This window comes from Hibiscus syriacus, unplaced genomic scaffold (genome assembly GCF_006381635.1).
Source record: "Hibiscus syriacus cultivar Baekdansim isolate YM2019G1 unplaced genomic scaffold, ASM638163v2 tig00006977_pilon, whole genome shotgun sequence".
Taxonomy (NCBI): domain Eukaryota; kingdom Viridiplantae; phylum Streptophyta; class Magnoliopsida; order Malvales; family Malvaceae; genus Hibiscus; species Hibiscus syriacus.
The window spans coordinates 1-22,307 of NW_024062118.1; the positions used below are offsets into that span (position 1 = coordinate 1).

Sequence of the window (22,307 nt, forward strand, 5' to 3'; positions counted from 1 at the left end):
AAATCGAACAGTGCAACCTGCATTTATAATAAAATTTATTTTTTATATAAAAACACAAAAAGTTCTTCAACTCATTTACCTCTAAGATTGCTATGCACCCTTTGAGGTATCTCTAGCTGCCCTTTTTAAAGGTGATTATTGATTCAATCAATCTCGATGGATATATTCAGCCCAATTGAATTCACCCTTCAAGCCTTCATCGCAAATGAGCTTCATATGTTCCTTGTTCGTTGACGTATGACCCGTTGGACAAAGAAAGATACCGACAAGGTATAATAGAACTTTGGCCTTCAGCTCATCCCCAACGTAAGATCCATTTTTATTTCCTCTTCAATTTCAGCATATGTCACCTTCTTCTTCAAACCATATTTGGAGGCAAGTGCTTTCCAGTCCTTACTCTTACAGACTTCTACAACACTTTTGCCTTCATTTTCTACCCCCAATACGGCTGCAGCACATGGGATCCCGAGAGGAAATGAAAAAATTCCACATTCTTAGCAATACATTGTCTAACATCAAATTGCGCCATCAAGGATCGACACAATCCCTCCGAATAGGTCGATCCCTTACTCCTACCAACGATCCAAAACCTATTTCTCCCAGCACATTCAACTGACCCTTCTCCTTAAGGTGTTTAATTAATGAATTCACCCTTTTAATGCTGCTTGTCGACACTTCTTACATTTTTTAACAATATATAATGTTATAGTTCTTATATATTTTGTATCAACGTATTTACAAGTTTAATGAATACCTTATTTTCATGTGCTTTCCTCCGTTCTTTGTATTCTTTACTATCATTCCTTGACTGTGTGATGTAAGGTTCCTTTTCAGAATCACTCATTGAATTCCATTTGGACCTCACATCTTTTGTCACCTAATATTAAACATAAACGTTATTAATCAATACATTAACACTAAATAGTACTCAATGTCAATTTCATTTTACATATCGAACCGCTCTGTGTGCTATCCTTCATCCTTTTGCATTCGGCCATACTGTCAACATTTAAAATTTGTAATCAATTTAAAGTTTATCGATACTTTAATCCAATTACCATTTCAACAATAATAACAAAAAGACATTGATACTTACTAGAAGTACATATATCCACCCTTTGGTTGCTTTCGAGTCTCAGCCTCAATTTCAAAGTCATCTGCGCCACCAACAAATTTCCAACCCATTGACTCCATTTTCCTTCATATATCAGTTTACGCAAATCAAATTATTTGTTACATACACTTTATTCAATATACAAATATAGATAACTACTCTTGTGCTAAAACGGTTTTCTTCAAAAGAATTTGAATGGCCACTACAAAATGTGACGGCACATTTATACAACCTATAATATCATTTTCTACCTATAATATTTAATAAAAGTATCGACATTTATATTTTACCTTCAATATCACTTTCTACCTGCAATCGGTCCCAAATGCTTCTTACTCCAAAACCCCAAACAACACATAAAAACCTTATTCGCGATTACTGTAATAATAAAAACTAGGGTTTCGACAACATACTTTTCGATTCGACGCATCAACAAACAAACAAACAAACATCGCTTTAGAAACGCCTTCTGAAATGCAGCAACAATTACGCTTCGATTTCAAAACTCGTCCGTTCTATCGATTTTCAGAGGATATTTAGATATGGCATTTATATTTCATCGGATATGTTATTTATATTTAATCGATACAAATACAAAGTGTCGATACTTTTATGTCAGGTGTCGATACTTTCGAAAGGATAATTACCTATTTCTTTGAAAGTGTCGATAATTATTACACGTACTTATGAAAGTATCGACACTTTCAATATATCCGGTATCGTTTTACCGGTTTTATCATTTTGATACCGGTTTTATCATATTTTTACATGTTATATCGTTGTGGATCGATATATTTTTAAAGTATCGACACATTATAGGAGCTAAAACTGCTTCTCTTTTAAATTCACAAAGTGTCGATCCTTATATAAAGTATCGACACTTTCAATATATCTGGTAACGTTTTACCGGTTTTATCATTTTTACATGGTATATCGTTTTGGATCGATACATTTTTTAAAAGTATCGACACTTTATAGGATTTAAAACTGCTTCTCTTTTAAATTCACGAAGTGTCGATCCTTATATTAAAGTACCGACACTTTAAATGTGTCCGGTAGCGCTTTACCGGTTTTATCATTTCAATACCGGTTTTGTCATAGTTTTACCTGTTATATCGTTTTGGATCGACACATTTTTAATTTGGATCGACACGAACCGACAAGTTAAGTTTGCCAGTTGCACAATTTTTTAATATTTCTTCATGACTTAGACCTACTACATTATTATTAGTCAACATTTCCGGCTAAACCGAATTTGTTAAATATCTTTTAATATATCCGGTAACGCCGTATATTAACCCGCCTTTTCTGAGACAATCCCATTTCAGAATCAAAGATAAATTATCAACAACAAAATATCTGAAAATACCCTTGGCTGCTGTGATGAATAGAGGGAATACTTGTGGGAGCAGTCTCGGAATTTTTCAGATTCTCTTATTTTAATTTTTTATTGATAATTACTAAATTTTATAATAAGCTAATTCCCAACTTACTCTTATTTAAAAGTAAATTCAGTTCCAAATAGAGATTTATGCGGAACCCAATAATCTAATTTTGTTAGAATAGAAAGAAAATCCAATACACCAACAAGCACCTCGACAAACCCAGAATTGCGATTAAACACTTACGCAAATTAAGGGAAGAAGAAGAACTTACTAATAATGTCACCAAGTTTGAAGGTTTTGGTAGCAGCCCACTGCTTGTAGTCAATATTGCCAATGGTGGTCCAACCAGCGGAGTCTCCGACCTAGTAAACAGCTGCATAGGAAAATCGAAGCAAAGCAGCCATCAGAAGCAGAAAAGCCCGGGCCATAACTCGCTTTGCAGCCGTTGTAAAATGTGGTTTACGCCCCGGAGGAAGAAGAAGAAAGGTTTAAATATATATTTTCAACTTTGGTCCTTGGGGCGTTCTTAAATTTATGTTACATTTGGGAGTTTGTGGTCCCCCTACTTTCTCATATTTATTGGTACTGAATACCATTTTATTTCTAATTGACTCTACAATTCATTCTAATTTGACCTTTCAATTAGACATGTCGGTTGGTTTGGATTGGGTTAATTTGCATTGGATTAATTTGGATTTTAAATATTTAAATTATTTGAGTTTAAATTAATTTTATGTTCGGATGATTTTATATTCAAATTAGATGAATTTGAATTTTTAAATTTTGGTAGAAGGGTTCGTGAAGCTCCTGTTCTTAAAATAAATAATGCAGCTATCGTACTATTATTTCTTGATGCAGTCCTCCGACTTAAAAAAAAGAATTTGATGTGATCCTTTGATCAATATATTTTGTCATTGATTAATATTAGTGTAAGTCATTCGTCATTAGGATGCTTTAAGTCAACCACAAGTCTTTGTAAAAATCTTCATGATTATTCTCATTCCCCTTCAACAAATCTCCATGCAAACGAAAAATGGTTATTTTGTTTCTACTAATAGTCACAAATTCCCTTGGTAACAGATTTAAGAAAGTATCTTCATAACTAACATATTCATTGATTAATGGCAAAAAACATTAACCAAAGAGCCACAGTATATTATTATTATTTTATTTGAAAGATCACATTGAGAAAAAAATAGTATGAATGTCACATTATTTTTTAAAGTATAAGGATCTTGCGTACCCTTTTTCCTTCAATTTTAATATGATTAAATTAAATTATAATTTAAATTAATCAAGAGGAATCATCGAGTTGCGTTTTTAATTAACTGATTAATTCTATTATCTCTAGTGACAGTTGTTAACGATAAGTGATCGATTTGTCATAAATCTATAATATTAATGAGCAATTTGTTACTTTTTAAAATTTTAATAATAAAAATAAAAATGTATTTAAACATTAATGATCATTTGTTTAATTTATCTGTAAAACAATAGGTTAAGCTAATCATAGAGACCTACTTGAATTTCTTTTTCCGATAGAAAGAGACCGACTCCCCACGTCGTGAAAGACCTAATAGGTATTTATTTTTATTAGATTTTTGGGGTTAAGGATTTGAATTTATTTATTTTTATTTTACACACATACAATAATATAGTAGCTCTAAAATTATTCTTCTACAATACATAAACAGTTTTTCCTTAAAATGTGGGACCCACCATATATTAAAATATTTATCCCAAAAATAATTTAATTTATTAATAATAAAGATGATTTACATTAGAAGCAGAACATGATTTATTCAACCAATCTAATCAAATTGCAAGTCAATTTTTTTTACAATTAATAAGAGAGAGAGAGAGAGAGTACAAACCTTGGGTGGAAAAATAGAGTGCTCCGATCAATCATTATTCGGCTGAGGGGAAAATAAATATAATAAGAACGATGGACAGCACAGCACTGCACAGAACGGCACAGCGCAGCACAGAAATGAATGGTCCCGCAACTTTGACTCCCCGTAAATTAAAAAAAAAATTCATCAAGTATAACAATGAAAAAATGAAAATGCAAAGTAGATCAGAAGCAAAAAATGGAGAGAATTAAATGTGCATATACATATACACCTTTCAGTTACATATATATTATGTCAAAAGATCTTGTCTACTCGTCTATTCAAAATCCCAAATAAAAAAAGAGGAAAATAAAATTATATAGCAGAAAGAACCATCGTTACTGCCAAAACAATAGATGGAAAAGTTTGGTGTTGCCTCCCTTGCAGCCCTATTTCCCCTACTACATCTTTTGCCTTGCAAAAACAGTTTTTTGACAACCTATCTCCCCATCAAACCACTCTATTTAATTAGAGACTTGAGGATGATCGAGTTTATCAACACAAGTGTATACATATATGTTGGATAAATATCATAGTAAGTACAACCCACAAGAAACTCTGCGATACAAACATCTCTTCCCGCTGCCCTATCTTTTTCTTGTTCCTTGCAAGGCAATAACCAATACGAAAAGCACAGAAAGGGCATAATTCGACTCACCAGCAGGTTGTTTCTGCTCTGCTGGTTTCACCTAAACAGCTGCAGGGACGGCATGAACGTACTGCAAACCTGGAACAAGCTGATAAGGCTTTCCAGAGGACTGTGTGGTAACAAATTGAGCAGCATGGATAAGCCCCTGTGTTGTTTTATGCCACCTTCTGTATTTCCCGCAGCAGCTGCCTTTGCATAGTCGGTGGTACCAGTGTTGGCTGTAGAACACAATGACAACATGGACGTTGAAGTTGTTGATGATCCTGGAGGTTGTGCCTGTTGTTGGTCGTTATGATGTCTTTGAAGATAGCACCCACTTGCAGCTGTGATACTTGGTGCGTGTTGAGCTTGGGCCTTCATTAAGCATTTGAGAAGAATAGCTGTGCAGGATGCATTGCGTGCTTTTGGTACTGCTGTTGTTGCTGTTGCTGTAGCACCACCTGGGGCTTGGTACCCATATTTGAAGATGAGCTTAAGCGAGGGTTTCCCAGGACGGAAGGCACACTCCCACCAATAGGAGATGACATCTGACTAGATGGTGTGTTCTTGGTCTGCTGAGATGATAAACTAGATTTGTTGCCAGTAGAAGCGGAACCTGTTGTCTTGGGGCTACCACCTGCACTCCTGGAGATTGAAGTTATGGGAGAGCCAACCACCATCGGAGAAGAGGGGGATGGAGTGCTACTAGGAGGCTGTTGACCTTGTGTTGATTTAGGATTAGCTGTAAAAGAAATCTCTGTGGTTTTGTTGTGGCCGGGCTTGTTGCAGGGAAATATTTTTAAGGGTTGATGAAGTTGAAGATGAGAGATGGAGAAACTTGAGAAGTAGTTGTTCCTGCAGAATTCTTCAACTGAGAAGATTGAGTTGGACTGCTGCCGGTTTGCACCATATTTTGAGGAAACAGGTGATTTGGAAATTTTCCAGCCATAGAAGACGAAGGAAGGTGATCAGAATAAGCACTTCCGTTATTTGTTGACAGCAGTTTACTTCGAGAAGCGGCGGCAGTCCCAAGCATTTGCTGCTGCTGATTCCGCTGAAGTTGCTGCTGAGCATTAGGAGAATTTACACCACTGATCGAAGCTGGCATAACAGAACCTGAAGTTCTGCCAGGAGCAGAGCCAAGATTAATTGTGCGGGCTGAACTATCAATAACATTGCTGCCTGGAAGAGTGGAAACAGACGAATCAGACAGATCCGGTCTGGAGAAGGCAATGGACTGCCCAGCAGTAGCAGAAATATTTCCTGCCATTGCGTTCCTCCCTTCTTCCACACTAGATGCATCATTAGTTCCATGCTTCCCTTCTTCAGAAGCACGATAATTCTTCTTCTTCTGTTGTGCTGTTTGGGCAGCTACGGCAGCTGCCATGATCTGTTGATAGCTTTGCCTTGTATTCTCTGGAAGGCTTTGAAGAATTGCATGATCACGTGCAAAGGAGGAAATATCAAGTCCAGAAGCAGTAGTAGTACCATTAATGGAGGCAAATGACATGGCAAAAGATTGCGATGTAAGAGGCTCAACTCCAGGCTTCGAACTTGGCTGTCGAATATGTTGCTTCTTTTCCCCATGGTTACCACCAGAAACGGTGGAACCACCCAATGGCGCAGCAGTCATCAAAGTGAAGTTCGGAGGTTGCAAGGGCATGGCAAAATTCTGACCATAAATATTCATATTAACACCAGATACTCGGCTATCAGCAGTTGATGGGCTATCTTTGCCACCTAATTCACCCTCACGGCGCCGAGCTTGATGAGAAGCATGCTGACTTGGCCGTTGCAGAAGCTGTAGGGGATGAGGTGAGTGGTTTTTGGAAGTAGGAAAAACTTGCAAGTTTCCACTGCCACCACCCACCCCAGTTCCATGAGGCCTCTGCAAATGCTTCTGGGAGGAGGATGCACCACTGGACACACTAGGGTTCTGGTGACCTTGTTGGCTTTGCTGTAACTGTGTAGGCTGCTGCTGAATCTGTGACGGGTGAAGCATTTGGGAAGAATAGAAAGATCCAGGAATAAAAGGCATAGGCTGTGCATGATTTCCTCGATATCCAGGCGGTGCCCCAACATGTGCAGGAGATGGAAATGGATATGCATTATACTGCGGAATTGCCAAGTACTGGGATTCGTTGCCTGGCATATTTGCATAGTTGAAGCCAGCACCAGGAGATTTCACAGAACCAGGTCGGACAGATGCAGAAGCAGCTTGTTGCTGGCTCAATGGGAAAATAAAAGCAGGGCCATGCTGAAATAGAACACATCAAAAAGAAAAATATCAAATTGATCGTCCATATGATATAATTATCCTTAAATAAATATCACTCCAGACTCTAAGTTGTCAACCTTATTTGTGTTTACCCCATTAATACATATAAATACTCCGTCACATTGAATCTGCTACAAAATTTTAAAATTTAGATTTATAAAATTTTAGTCTAACTAAAATGTTTCTTTTTTGACATTCAAATAAAATCTCAAGACTATCAAATTCGACAATGGAAAATGAAATTAAAATATTTGTATAATTTAACAAATTTTCAGTGTAAAGAGATTCGATCTGTTAGACAGCATGAGTGAACAGCAGTTAATAAGAATTTAAATTCTAAAAGTATTTTCTATATTATTATATACTGAAAAACCTATACAAGTGTTACTGTCGGTGTTACACAGTGCCTCCATAAAAACAAGAAATGTTGATAAATAGTGTTTGAATGCACCAGCCGTGTGCCTGATCAAGTGGCCTCGCCCAAAAGGGTCTTAGGCAATTTTATTGTATAATGTTAAGGGCAAGTTCACAACACTATCAGATATAATTGTGGAATTTTATGCAGCATAAGACAGTTAAAAATAAATAAATAGAAAAGAGGTTTTCTCAGTCAAGAGCATACCAGAATATTACTTGGTGCTCCAGTGGGTAGAGCTGGCTGGAGAAGTATTTGCTTTCTCTGTGCACCATCCACAGTATTGGTAGCAGCTTGCGAACTTTTATCTTTACCAACATGACCAGGGAAAATTGCAAGACTCTGCCCCTTATCTTGTACAGAATTCATAGCTCTCCCAGGAATGTTCCCATTCAATTCTGAAGGGGGCACAATATTTAGATTTGCCTTTGGTCCATAAAGTGAAGCTGAGCCAGGTGCTGCTGGCCAGAAAGGATTCATCTTCATGAATTGCTGGTGATAGCGTACATTCCGAGCAATATAACAATGGGTTGCACATCTCTTTGGCCTTGGTTGATTAAAAAGCAAATGTGGAGGCTGCATGGTCCGAAAGTTAAAAGATAGATTAGGACCAATAATAATAATAATAATGACAAAGACAAGAGAACATAAAGAACATTGTGTCATGCCTGAATAGATGCTGATGATACAGCGCTCCCGTCCGTGGAAACAACTTGTAGAGGAGCCATGTATCTGCTCAGGAAGGGGGGGGGGGGGGAAGTCATTACCCCCATTGTAACATCTAAACCACAGGTTTATATCATCTAATGCCAAATACGCACAAAAACCCAATAATAAATCAACAAGTTATACCCCATTGGAGGAAATCCACCAGGCCAGCTAGCCAATGACATCGGCAAAGATAGAGGAGCACCAGATTGTGCTGGACAAATAACAGAAATCCAATCAGAAACCAGAGAGAAGTTTTCCCATGAAAAGAAAAAGGGATTGCTTTTTACCGGATTTCTCAATATCAGGCTGTTGATGCTGCTGCTTTTGTGCATGGTGATTACACTTGTTGGCACAGACACTACCTGTGCCACTATCTCTATCAGATTTCTCCAAATCAAGCTCAAGATTAATATTCCTCTCACTATTTAGAACTGGATTATGTGACTCCGCTTCTTCAGCAATCGGTTTGGGCTTCTTATTATTATCAGCATCCACATTCACATCTTCCTTTCCGATTTTCACTCTTTTATCATCTTTCTTAACCGCAGACTTCATCTCCTGAATGTGGAAACAAACCAAAAGCCGTTAATGACAAACATCATAGTGAAAGATATGACAGCTTGGTGACTCACCAATTCCATATCTGTGGACATTGGATTAGGATCTGAAGCCCCAAAACCAATCTCATCATCCCTTTCTGGTGATGATCTAGATAGAGGAAGAGCCTAAAACCAAAAAACGGTGGGAGAAACCAAGAATTCCATAGTTAAGAATCAATAAGGAGGAGATTTTTTTAAGAAAAAAAATAAAGTTGGATCTTTTAACAACAATGGGATCCGTACCATCAGATCAATCTGGAATTTCTCTTCCCGCTGACTCTCAATCTCACGAACCATTGAATTCCTGAGACACCAAAGGTTTCCAGACTTATAACACCTCATTAAAAAATAAAGGAAATGAGCAAAGGGAGCAATGCTCACGCTTTCGTCATGGTCAAATTATAACGCTCATCATCTAATCGGAGACCAGCGGAAGAAGGATTATTATTAACAGGAGATGGTGCAGTTTCCTTCATCAGCGATTGAGACTCCTCTTTTTTACAGATACCCAGATCTCTACCCTCAGATTCTTCGGTCAAAGGCTTAGAATCCTTTACCAAACTGCACTTCACTTCCTTCATTGGTTCAGCCTGATCCAACCCTGATGAAGATGGTCCGGCTTGAGAAGAATTCACCAAATTTTCAGCCACTTGTACAATGTTCTTTTCAAATTGGGAGAGGTAGCTTCAATTTTAGCAGGTTGATAGATTTCAACCTTAGTTGTAGTAGACGAAATGGAATTGTTCATAACAGGGAAAATAGGAGGTGGTGCTATCTGCGTAGTTTCATCCTCGTACTTCACTGGTCTTGGTTTTTTACTCTTTGGAGCTGCGTAAACATTACAAAAAAACAATACCCGAATCAAAATCTGTCACCCAAATGCTCAAAAAGGTACAAGCTTCTATTTCTTCTAATCTAAAAGTTACTAACCAATTGCAGAGATAGGAATAGCGGACGAGAGAGAATTGGAAGGTAAAATGGAAGATGGTTGAGGAATAGATGATGCGGAGTGGGAGATCGGTGAAGAAACTCTTGATTTAGAATCATTATTGTGTTTATTAACTTCGCTTGAATCATTCCCATTTATATCTTGCTTCGATGGGACTTGTGGCTGCCTCATCAAACCATATAAAACTTCGGCAATCTCTATCTCAATCTCTTCTTGAGCTGAAGATGACGATTTCGACGATGATTTGGGTGGCCTTTGCTTTGCTCCGTTAGGCTTCTACATCAAAACCAAATCCTCGTCAATAATTTGAACGAAAAAAAAAAGGAACAAAAAATTTAACCAGAAAACTAACCATCTTCTTCCTCGCAGAAGCATTGGAAGAAGATGGAGAGGCAGAAACTGGCGACGGTGATGTTAACATCCCAGCTACACCTGTTCTCACCGGCGAAGTTGAAGCTTGACGGTGAATATGTTCTCCGCCAACTACACCAACAGCACCGGCACTTGATGCCCATTCGTGAGACCTTTTAGTTGAAGCTGTAAAAAAAGAAAAACACAAAAAATCAGTGACTATAGAATTAGAAGCTAACAGAAAGAAAGAATTTCGCCGATCTCTTGCATCTCTCTACCTGACCGAGCTTTTCTAGGCACCGACATGCCAATCATCTCATCAGCAGCCTTCCGTGTAGATGAGGTAGTTGTGGTGGTAACCATAGCAGGGCCCGCTTGCGTTGTCGTTCTAATAACTTTCACCGGTAGTTGGAAGCTCTTCCGGGGTTGATGTTGGTGTTGATTTTGATGCTGTTGATGATGAATCGACAAAGACCCGGCAACGTTGTTTCGCGGAATCATCCGAACAGAACCTCCACCAGCGGTGGTTCCCACGCCGTCTTCATCATCTTCATCGTCGTTTACACTTTCTTCAGAACTTTCATCAGCTCCATCTTCTCTGTCACTTATCAATCTATCCCCTCTTCTTCTCTTACTCGTTCTACTCAAGCGATCTCTTTCTCTTTCTCTCTCCCGTTCTCTATCCCTTTCCCGTTCTCGATTTCGATCCTTCTTTCGATCCCTTAAACGTGTCGTTTCTTGTAACTCCACCAGTCCATCATCCTCTGCACCGAACAGAAAGGGAAAAGAAACAAAAACGAATCAGAAAAATTCACTTTAAAGAAACAAAAAGGGAAAAGGAGGACCAGATCTGACTTAGAAAAACCTGGTGAGTCTCTATGAGAGTTACTTCTATGCCGCCGCCGTGAAAGGCCATGTGTTGTGGCTGCAACGGCGGCCATAGTGACTCTCCTGGCCTCTCTGGTTCTATCCATCTCTGTAAATAAATCTTCTTTGCAGATAATAATAAATCAGTTGAAATAGAAACAAGAGTAATCGAATCCCTCATCAGTGAATCGTCTAAAATCCACCATAGTCCACCGGGAAACAGAGCAACGGTGACAATCTCCGGCGAGAATCCGATTTAAATAGTTTTCAAAGATCTGGTGTTGAAACAATCTGTCACACTCAGACTTGAAAGATTTTAGATCCTCTCTCTAACTCTCTCTTTCCTCTTTTTGTGCTCTAAATGTCTTCTGGGTATTTCACCCTCAACTAAAACCACTCCAAGCCTTAATGAACGGCCAAAGATCTCTGATTGCCAAATAATACCAAAATCCTAACCCTTCATTCCTAGACAAATCCAACGATTCTCATTGTCTCTAGACCAACATGGCAAGATCCTAACTGTTGATTAATTATCTTTTCTATCTCCTTTTTTCTAAATTATTCCATATCGCAACGTGTCATATTTATTTTCCTTCCCACCTAAGCCTCCGTAGTTTCATCTCACTCCCTATCGATTTGGCAACAAATAATTAATTAATTAATAATAAATAACTATTTGGGTAAACTATTTATATAGTCACCATCTATTCTTGTTGCTCCGTTTTAGTCACTTAATTACTTTTTTTAAATCATATTGAAGGTTATATTTTGATTTTATTTTAATAACTCATCATTAAAAAAATTAACAGAAATACTGATATATCATTATAAAATAATATCAGATTATCATTAAAAAATAAAAATAAATATCATATCAATTATTATATTTATTTTTTAATATTGAGTGATTAAAACAAAACATAAATATAACATTAAGTGTGATTTAAAAATATAAAATAGTTTGTGACTAAAATGAAACTAAAAAATAAATTAATGACTAAAAATTTAGTTTACCCTAATATATAAGAACGTAGTTTTAAGGTTAGGGGAGGAAGCGGCTCTAGGATTTGCCGAAGCGATGTGATGACCGGCTATTACCAGTGGCAAAGACCTTGATAAAAAAGGCTACTTGAACTTGACCAATCCAAGGAATCAGGTGAGGTGACCGCCAAATATATGCTCACAACCGGTCAATATTCGTTACTTCGCATTAAACACATTGTCGGAACCGTCTTTTGGTTGGGTTCCGGAATTGGGCTTCGACTTGAGAAATGTGGATTGGAGTCGCCACCGACCATTTTAAAACGAATTTAGGTAGGTCGGACACCATCTTACCTGATCTGCGTTTTATCAGAAGTGAATCGGGTTCGGGAGTCGTTTACGGTCAAGGAAGGATTAGCACCCTTGAACCGCCCTTTCGGTACCAATTAATTTGCCGGTTGTCTTTAATTACGAAAATTAGAAAATTTAAATTTAAATTTAGAAATCCGATTCGAATTACTTACCTTTGATCGGTTGAAATTCTTCTAAAAGAAAAATCGAAAATGTTAGATAAAAAACAATAAACAAATATTAATTGAATCGAAAACAAAAATAGTAATAATAATAACAAGTCAAAAGAAAAAAAAATTAATAAGTGACAAAGAAATAAATAAACAGAAATAAGTCAAAGAGGAAAGAAAAATATGATAGATAAAATAAAATTAAAACAGGAAAAAGAAAAAAAGGTAAAGTTTAATAGTAACAAAAATATGAAGGAATAATAATAATAATGACAGCGATAAAATACAGTAAGACGTAGGGGGACCAAATTAAAAAATAGAATTAACGGGCCAAATTGACATTAAAATGGACTGCAAAAAAAATGAAAAAGTTAGGAGCCAATTCACAAAGATAAAAAATATAAACCGGGACCAAATTAATTGAATTGTAAATTCGGGGTCAAAATTACAAATAGTGACCAAAATGAAAACCGATCCAAAATACCAGGGACTGCGTAGAGGATTTAAAAATCCTCTATTTGCAAATCAATCCTTCGTAAAACGGCGCCGTTTTGAATCTCGTATTTAAAGCCGAAAATAGGGTTTTGTTTTTCATTTCTCTCATTTGGCCATTTTCCCTCTCTCTCTGCGCTCTCTCTCTGCGCTCTCTCTCGTCTCTCAAACTCTCTTAAATGGGAGATATCAGGCCATAGCTCCGGTGGTCTCCCCGTCGTGCCAACGCCGTGCCGGCCGCCGCTGTCGGCGGCCGTAGGAAACCCAAACCTACCAAAACAACTCCCTCAACGTCGTGCACCCGATTCTGAGCCCCAAATCTTTAAAACACACCCAAATAACCGTAGATCTACAAAAACCGTTCGGCACCTACCCTTCTCCGGCGACCTTTCCGCTTCCGGTGGCCCTTCGTGGCTTAGATCGGGGCTGTCTGCTTTTGTTTTTGTTTTTTTGCTGTTGTCTTGGTTTATTTTGCATTCTGGTTGTGTTTCGTTTGGACTTGTGTTTGGTTATGGCTCTCGGTGTACTGTGGTTCTGTATGTGGTTGACGTTTGGTGTAGATCTATGTTCTCTGTTTTGTGTTGATGTTTGGTTTTTTGTGGCCGTGATTCTGCCGTTGGTTTCTGTGTTTCTCGGGGGTTCTCCCTTCTGTTGATGATGCTATCTGTGGGTTCTATTTTGTGTGATACCGTCCTCCCCTTGTTGGCCTCACCGGGGGCTTTTATAGCCCCGGTGTTGGTCGCTTGACTCCCGAAATGAGTGCTGTGATGGTTCCACTATTCCCATGCATGCCGTTCGTGATATCGACCATCCCGGGATGGGTCAGTCCCGGGATAATCGGCCGGCCGTTTCGGCGTTTGACTGATGCGTGACTTGTTCTCCATGCGGCGCCTGAATTGTTAACTTGATATCACTTTAGGGTTTCCCAAACCCTAAACCTAGACGGGCTGGGTCAGGCCCAAACCTGACTGGACTTTTGCTGGACCAAAACGATAGACCCTGGAGAGAGAAAAATAAATAAATAAATAAATAGGAAATAATAATAATAATAATAATAATAATAATAATCTATATAAAAAATTTTCAAAAACGTATAATATATAACTTTTCAAAATGTTTTTTTTTAAAACTATATATTATACGTATTTTCAGAAACGTTTTTTAAAAACATATACAACATATATAACTTCAAAAATATTTTTTTAAAAAACTATATATTATATATATTTTCAAAATGACTTTTAAAAACTATATAATATAAATGTTTTCGAAACTATATAAAAAATGTTTTTAAAATTATACAATATATTTTTTGAAAAACCGTTTTCTGAAAACTATATATTATACTTTGTCAAAATGTTTTGAGAAAAAGACTATATATATATATATATATATATAATAAAAAGAAATCAAATAACTCCGAGCGAAAATGAGTGTCTACACACATTAAATTTTCAAAGGTGAGTATTAAAATAAAATAAAATAAAATATTAAATAGAATTTTAGATAATTAAAAGTTTAAACGGTAAAACAAATTAAAATTAATAAATTAAATAATAAATATTTAATTTACCCATGAAAAAACACCCTCGGGCTGAATGTAACAGGAGACTCGTGGTTGTGGATCAACGAACGGATCCGGACCGTCCGATGGATGGGTCACGGTCACGGAACTTCCGAGAATGTAGGCCCCACGTTCATCTGCCGATCATATATTTTTTCCTCGCCTTGGCCTATTTTCACGCTCGAGATATGTGGCCGCTAGTGATGACGTGTGAAATCGGCCCCCACAAATATTTTTTAATTAAAAAAATGGGGAACCTATGCGTTCGGTCAAATTTCACCGCGCAGATGAAAAGAGGAAATAAAAGCGCCCCACGCATTTATGTCACGCGCGCTACGGGTGGTGGGATTCACACTTTCAAACAAACGTGCAAAAGAAAAGAGATAAATAATTGTAAATAAAAAAGGCAATCTGACGTGGCAATGTTCCTTTCGTTATGTGTCGGATTCTAAAGGAGGCACGTGGTTTATGTTTCCCGCTTATTAGTTGCCTCGGATCTTGTTATTGGCTGCTTTTTTGCATTCGATAAATATAATATTTGCAGATTAAAATGGGTGAAAATATAAGATAATACGACACGGATGTTTTTGCACACAATTAATAACATGGCAGTCGGAGAAATCATTTTGGCTTTCCCATCTATTTTATTATGGATTAACCCTTCCCTTGTCCCTATAACTTTTATAAACTTAAAATTTAATCCTCCTCTTTAATAATTCTGAAAAATTAATTATTTTACAAGTAGGCTTGAAAAATAGAACTTAAATGAATAAGGTTATATTAGTATTTATGGACGTGTTCATTTGTTTATTTTTTTAAAGGTATCTATGTTCGATTCGTGTTCATTTAAATTTCAATTTCGTATTCGTGTTCATGTTTGTTTGTTCGATGTTCGTGAACATATTTGTTTAACCTCCACTAGTGCTTAAACTCAAATTTTAATAGTATGTTCAATTTAGTCCACACATTCATCTATATTCAAATTGTAAAAGAAAAACGAGTTATAAACAAGTCATCAAACGAGTTTGTTCATAAATGAACGAATGAGTCGTTGAACGAGCTTATTCGTGAACATAAATAAATCGAATACGTCTCTCTTCATGTTTGTACGTTTATGAAATAAACTTAAATTTTTTAATACATTTATTTAATCTAATAGAAAAACATAAAATGAATGATATACGAATTATTCATAAACAGATTACCAAACGATCATTTACACCATTATTTATGTGTATTATTAAGAATTAAAGGCTAATGTACAGCATAAATATGTCAGATGTTATTATTTAAATGCTTAATCTGAAACTGAAAACCTAATTAAAAATACATATTCAAATTTGACAGAAGTCATAGTTTATCAGTTAGAATTCAATTTTTAAAGCCAGGGGGATTAAATATCATAATTTTAAGGATAAAAGGACTGAGGGCATAATTAGACGTTTAATGACACACATTCATAGCCTGTCGTCCACTTGCGAGTTTCTAGTGGGTGAGCAAAAGGGGTTCAATGCACGAGGATGTCATTTTATGAAGGCTTTCGAGCAATAATAAATAAATAAAACAGAAACTCGTTTTTTTCAGGAGTTATGGTCGCCACGTCAGAATGTGGGACCCACTACGGTGGGTCACCTTTTGTCTCCTTGTGATACCTTCCATTTCTACGCTATCGCAAAATACCCATAGCTATGCCACGTGTACAGCCGATGTGCTATGTCACTTGAATACGTGGCAACATTCCTAACCGTGAGTTTAAACCCTAATCGTCAGCAAATAACAAACAAAACTTCCCATTATTTCTCTAATTTAGTGTTACTGTAATTCATTATGGGAAAATTATGTGTTTAAAACTTAAATTATTAATTTTGATCTGTTTTATTACTTAAATTTTCATTTTTTTCGTAATCATATCTAAAGTTTAATTTTTGTTTCATTTTATTATCTCGTTTAAAATTTAACGTTAATTTTTTTTTAAAAAAATAATTAAAATAAAACAAAAATTAAACTTTAAGTATAATTTAAATTTTTTTAAAAATTTAAATATTAAAATAAACCAACACTAATAATATTTAGTTTATCTTTTAATTAATTAATTTGGGAACAATCGTACATAGATTAATCTTTCTTACTTTTTTTTTCCAATTATATAAAATATTAGTGGGCGGGACCCATTTTATTATCCATACGTGGACTATTTGTACTTTATTTAATATTTGTGTATGAATTGAAAAATTTAAAATATGATACACGTTCTCATACTCTTTGTATATTTAAAATTTAGATACTTATCGACGAAATCAGACAATGAAGCAATTCACAGTTGCTGTTGAGTTCGACGAAATGAGATACTTAATCGATGGATTGCGGACTTTTATGTGCTAAACAATGAAACAAATATTACAAAACCAGACAATAAACCCAACAAACATGTTTAAAGGAAACTCTTTTCTTTATTCCTTAATTTCCCCACTCCTTGATTTCTTTCCTGTTAATAAAGAAAATTTACTATGATTGGGCTTTAAAGGAAACTCTCGGTTCTTGTAATCGACCTCGAAAACTCACCATCTAAGCTATTGATTGAGCTTTAAATTTTGCTTCAGTCAATCATTTAAGCAAACACTCGGAAGACAATATTAATACTCTGATTAAATTTAAGCAGCAATGGTGAAAGAAAATGGCATTTTGAAAACATTCAAAGGGAACTTATAAACCCTAAACCAACCAAGAATAACTGGATTTCATTACCATGCAAAATTAACCGGAATTTATTGACCTTACTAACATCAAACTTTCTTTAGAACCACAGATAAAACTAAAAATTACTAAAATTTTCAGGGGAAAAAAACTCAGAGTTGCTGCATTTCCTTAATTAGACCGTCGTTAAAAGTAACTGTTTGAAGAAACAAGCCATAACCGTAGAAAATTAAGAACTAAACGAGCACAGGGATAAACAAAAAGGTGAATTTACCGATAAATAGAAGAAGAAAAAGCTTATTTCTTCGGATTTTGAAAAGAGAGGGTGATGCGTTTAGAATAGAAAGCAAAAACAGAGGGAATAAATGACTAATGTCTGTTACATATGCAGTTCCTTTGCTTGTCTGAATGACTGATGACGCAATCAAGTAGAAAATCCAGTCTTTTTTTTATATATATAATCGTCTATATTTATTTATTATTTAATTAATTTAAGACAAATATTATAAAATCGAAAATAATTCTTTCAATTCAATTTTTCAATTCACAAATCTGGCATTATTTAAAAATTTAATCCTCATCCAATTAAATTAACCAATCTTTGAAAGTGCTATATTTTTATATAATCCTCATTCAATTTCGATCTGTTGTTGTATTTAATCTTTCAATTTTTTAAAAAATCACTTCTAATATTTAATTTTTGTTTTATTTTAGTACTCGTTAAAAAACTTAACGTTAAGTTTAAAAAAATATAAAAGTTAAAGTATTATAACGGACTAAAACTGATAGTTTAGATACTAAACGTGTTAAGTTTTTTGACGACGAGTACTAAAATGAAATAAATATTAAATGTTAGGTATTATTTTTAAAAATTAAAACTTTAGTTACTAAAATTAGTAGTTTAGACATTAAACGTATAATTTATCTTATTTTTTATATACGAGGATAATCCTTCCAACTTAATTTACCCAATTCATAAACGTAAAAAAAAATTTGTTAAGGGATTTAGTTCTATGCCATTAAATCAACCAATCATTGAGAGTGTTACATTTTTATTAGAAAGGAAGAAGGTGTTTGAATTTTCATTATATTTTTAGAATAAAATATTCAAATAACCTCCAACTATAAATTGTTTTTCAAATAATTACTTGATTTAAAAAATAATAAATTAATTTATTATTTTTTAAAGTTTAAAGATAATTTATAGTTTAAAAATCAAATTTCATCCTAACTGAAAATAATAGGATGAATTTACAACGAATGCTATTATTTATGTGTATCGGTTTAAAATAAAGTAAAATCTACAAATGATTATTAAATTATAATAAAATGATATTTTTAATTATTTTAACTTTTAAAAGTTATAAAACTTTAAATATTGTTAAAAATCTAGGTTCTATATTTTATTATTATTTTTTTAAATTTTAAAATAACTTTAATAAAAATATTGAAACTATCTTTTTTATGTTTTATATTTTCACTTATTATTTTTTATTTTCGAAAACCATTTTTAGTTTTACAATCATACACATTTTAGTTAATGTTTTTTGTTTTTTAAAATATAAAAACAATTTATATTTTATAAAACCAGATAGATTCTTTTAGTTAATAATTGAGTAAATTACACATTTAATACTTAAATTATTAGTTTTGGTTTGTTTAATATTTAATTTTTTTATTTTTTTCAAAATCATATATAAAGTCTAGTTTTTATTTCATTTTAATATAATCGTTCAAACTTTAACTTAATTTTTTAAAAATTTGAAAGTTTATGTACTAAAATATAATAAAACTGATAGTTTAGGTACTAAGTGGCTAAACACGTTAAGTTTTTAATGATGTCATACTAAAATGAAACAAAGACTAAATGTTAAATGATTTTAAAATAATTGAAAGACTATATACTAAAACAGAATAATTTATGTACTAAATGTGTTATTTACCCTTAATAATTTACAAAACTACTTAGTAGCAAAATCGCGCACATGATTTGACGAAACTAAAACCTAATAGTAAGAGCCCTAAATGAATGAATGACAAAGCTTGGGTTGCTTTGTTCCATAGGCTCGGGTCTGGGTGGGCGTTGCTGCTCTATCAGCTTCTCTACGAGAGGTTTCCAGACCACCTCATTCTCCGCCGCCGCCTCCTCTGCCAAAGCAAGTGCCAAAACATTTTTTCATTTGTATCGGTGCTCACCCAACAATTTAAAAATTGGTATTTACGACCAAATTGTTGCTGCAGATGTCAACGGAATTCTATACGTTCGGCCCGTACAAGATAGACCCCAAGGAGGTCTTCTTCTCCACCCCCCTTTCCTATGCCATGGTCAACCTCCGTCCTGTTGTTCCAGGTCATATCCTTTTACCCTCGGGAATTTAAATCCAATCAGTTTTTTTTTTACTTTGTTACGTGTATTATTTTGGGCTACAAGCAGGATAAATGGTGGTAATTTGTTGATATTAAGCATGATTTACCTCCGAGATTGAGCATTCATCTAGATAAATGGTGGCTGCTTTCTTTTGATCCTTTTACGTTAATCTCGCCTCTCTCACTACTGTATTCTACGAGTTTACATTTTAGTTATTTACATGTAACATGGTAGATACTAAAAGGATCAGAGTAAGATGGATGGACCTGGAAAGCTGGAAAGTTGAGAAGTGTATTTGTGGCTAGGAAGAATGTCCCGAAGATAAGGGATGGTGGGCTTTTCTGTTTGGTTACTTTCATTTGTTATTTGTTTTTAGGTTATTCCGGTTGCCGACTTCAAGTTGCAGACAATTTTTGTTACTGTTTGTTCCAAGTTATGTTATATTACTCTCTTTCTACCAAAAAAAAATCCTAATGATGAGGTTGCCTTATTTGATCTTTTGATAGTAAGAAACAATGTCTTCCATAGATAAAACTAATGTTTTGGGAAGTATGCCAGCTTGTGGCAGAGGAGTATTGATAGTATATGTGCACCCACACACCCATATATGTATGTATTCGTGGATATTTGTATGTATATGTAGAATTCACGCACAATTTTAGGAAGATGCGAAAGAAAATGGTGTACAATGTCATTCTAACTATATATCCAAAGCATTGCATTCTTGTATCAAAAAGAAAAAAAAAGCATTGCATGCTAAAATGGTACTGAAATATATGCATTTTTCTCATGTGAGCTGCTATGGTTTTTGATAAAAATATGTTAGGAAACCATGAATCTTCATTGTTGAAACATTCATGCTTGAATCTAGTTTCCTTAACATTGTGCACATGTGCTTGTCTGCCCAAGGCGTGAAGTTAAGCGGTTTGTTGATCTCACTGTTGAAGAGACGCAAGATTTATGGCTAACAGCACAGAGGATCGGTGGAGGGATTGAGCGTTTCCATAAGGCGTCATCACTCACTTTTACCATCCAAGTAAGGAGATAAGACTTGTAGTCTTGATCTATTACTTTTGATCAAGTACATATAGGGCTTCTGCACTAGTGTTGTCGTAGTAGATGACATTGTTTTGGTTACATATCATATGTTGGCCAATATTAAATTTTATTTATTCTCCTTGTCTGGCTGTTACTGAGGTGATGGGGATGTGGACCTCTTTGTTCATGGTTTTACTAATCTGCTGTTCTTTTTTGCTCACTTCTTATTTTTGTTTCCAAAGCTTGCATATATAGTCCGTTAAGCAATTTTCGTAGCTTGACTGTTATGAAGGGGTTTTTTAACGATGGCCTCCCTTTTTTATCAAAAAAAAATTGTAAAATCTTCATCCTATTCATTATTCTCTTGGCCAAGTTAGACCCCTTCAATTTGGGATGACCCTTACTTGGTATTTGTGTTTTTTTACTCTTTCAATGCGATTGCTAAGTACCTCGTGTCGACTCCTACAGCTACAATCTCCCATTTTGAGTTCTAATTTTTTGGTTTCTCACGCAATAACCAGTAATTAGTGTGTGATTGGCCATATGTGATTGAAAACTATGTTTTCTTATAGAAAATTGAGTATGAGAATTTTATGGTGCGATACGGACGGAAGTTCTTGCTGTTATGACCATGTGTTAATGCTTATGCTGTTTGGTACTTTTAAAGGATCACTTAAACCTAAAGTCTAAAGACTAGCAATGTGTTGTTAGGATGGACCAAAGGCAGGGCAGACTGTTGCTCATGCTCACGTTCATATCCTTCCAAGGAAAGATGGTGACTTTGAGAATAACGATGAGATCTACGATGCAGTAAGATAGATACTCTGATTAGCTTAGCATTTATTAGCTAAAAGATTGGATAAGCTCGTTTTAACTGTCTGCTGTTCGTGGTGTAGATAGATGCAAAGGAGAAGGAACTGAAAGGAAAGCTCGATTTAGATAAAGAAAGGAAGGACAGAAGTATGGAAGAGATGTGTAAAGAAGCAGAGGAATACAGGTCGCTTTTTGTGTTGCCCTGACAGCCATGTTGCATATGAACACATCGCACTGGATTTCCCCGTCGTTGATAGTTCTTAACTTTTTTGCAACTTTCTTTCGTTTTCGTGTGTCTGGACGAAGAATATTATCATATATTGTTGTTGTTGATGATGATGTAGTTACTTCAGCATGTAGTTAATGTGGCCAGCATTTATGTGCTGTAATAACAAAGCTTATGTTAAACAGTGAAAGTAAGGTAAGTGTTTCAATGAATTATAATTGAATTGTTTGCATGAACTAGAATTTGGACTCTGTTTGGAAGCAAAGAGAAAAATTATTCCATTTGGACACATGTTTTGTTCTTGGGAAGACAGAACAGCTTAGAGACTTGCAAGAGCATTGAAGTACAGAGTTTATCCAAAACTGCAACAATATCTTCTTATGGACAGATACATTGAAAATAATCCACGTTACAGATGGAA

At 35.1% G+C, this 22,307-nt stretch overlaps 1 protein-coding gene and 1 pseudogene across 2 annotated transcripts; one reads left to right on the forward strand and one right to left on the reverse strand.

Moving 5' to 3' along the window:
* Positions 1-4,685: 4,685 nt before the first annotated feature.
* Positions 4,686-20,267, reverse strand: LOC120201092 (annotated as a pseudogene).
* LOC120201094 (bifunctional bis(5'-adenosyl)-triphosphatase/adenylylsulfatase FHIT-like) lies at positions 19,447-22,128 on the forward strand. 2 transcript variants are annotated; one of them, XM_039201768.1, is made up of 5 exons: positions 19,447-19,597; positions 19,683-19,794; positions 20,700-20,845; positions 21,559-21,657; positions 21,744-22,128. In XM_039201768.1, exons 1-5 carry the CDS (start codon positions 19,475-19,477, stop codon positions 21,864-21,866), a joined length of 603 nt encoding a protein of 200 aa, XP_039057699.1. In that variant the 5' UTR covers positions 19,447-19,474; the 3' UTR covers positions 21,867-22,128. The 2 variants fall into 2 exon arrangements, with proteins under 2 accessions (XP_039057699.1, XP_039057700.1); XM_039201769.1 differs by having other exon boundaries at positions 19,447-19,585; positions 19,680-19,794.
* The last annotated feature ends 179 nt before the right edge of the window (positions 22,129-22,307 follow it).

Bases quoted from the DNA above. Each gene is read 5' to 3' on its own strand.
- LOC120201094 (XM_039201768.1), top strand. From the start codon at position 19,475: ATGACAAAGCTTGGGTTGCTTTGTTCCATAGGCTCGGGTCTGGGTGGG. The intron at 19,795-20,699 runs ATATCCTTTTAC...AACATTGTGCAC, and splicing joins CCGTCCTGTTGTTCCAGGTC to ATGTGCTTGTCTGCCCAAGG. The intron at 21,658-21,743 runs GTAAGATAGATA...TTCGTGGTGTAG, and splicing joins ACGATGAGATCTACGATGCA to ATAGATGCAAAGGAGAAGGA.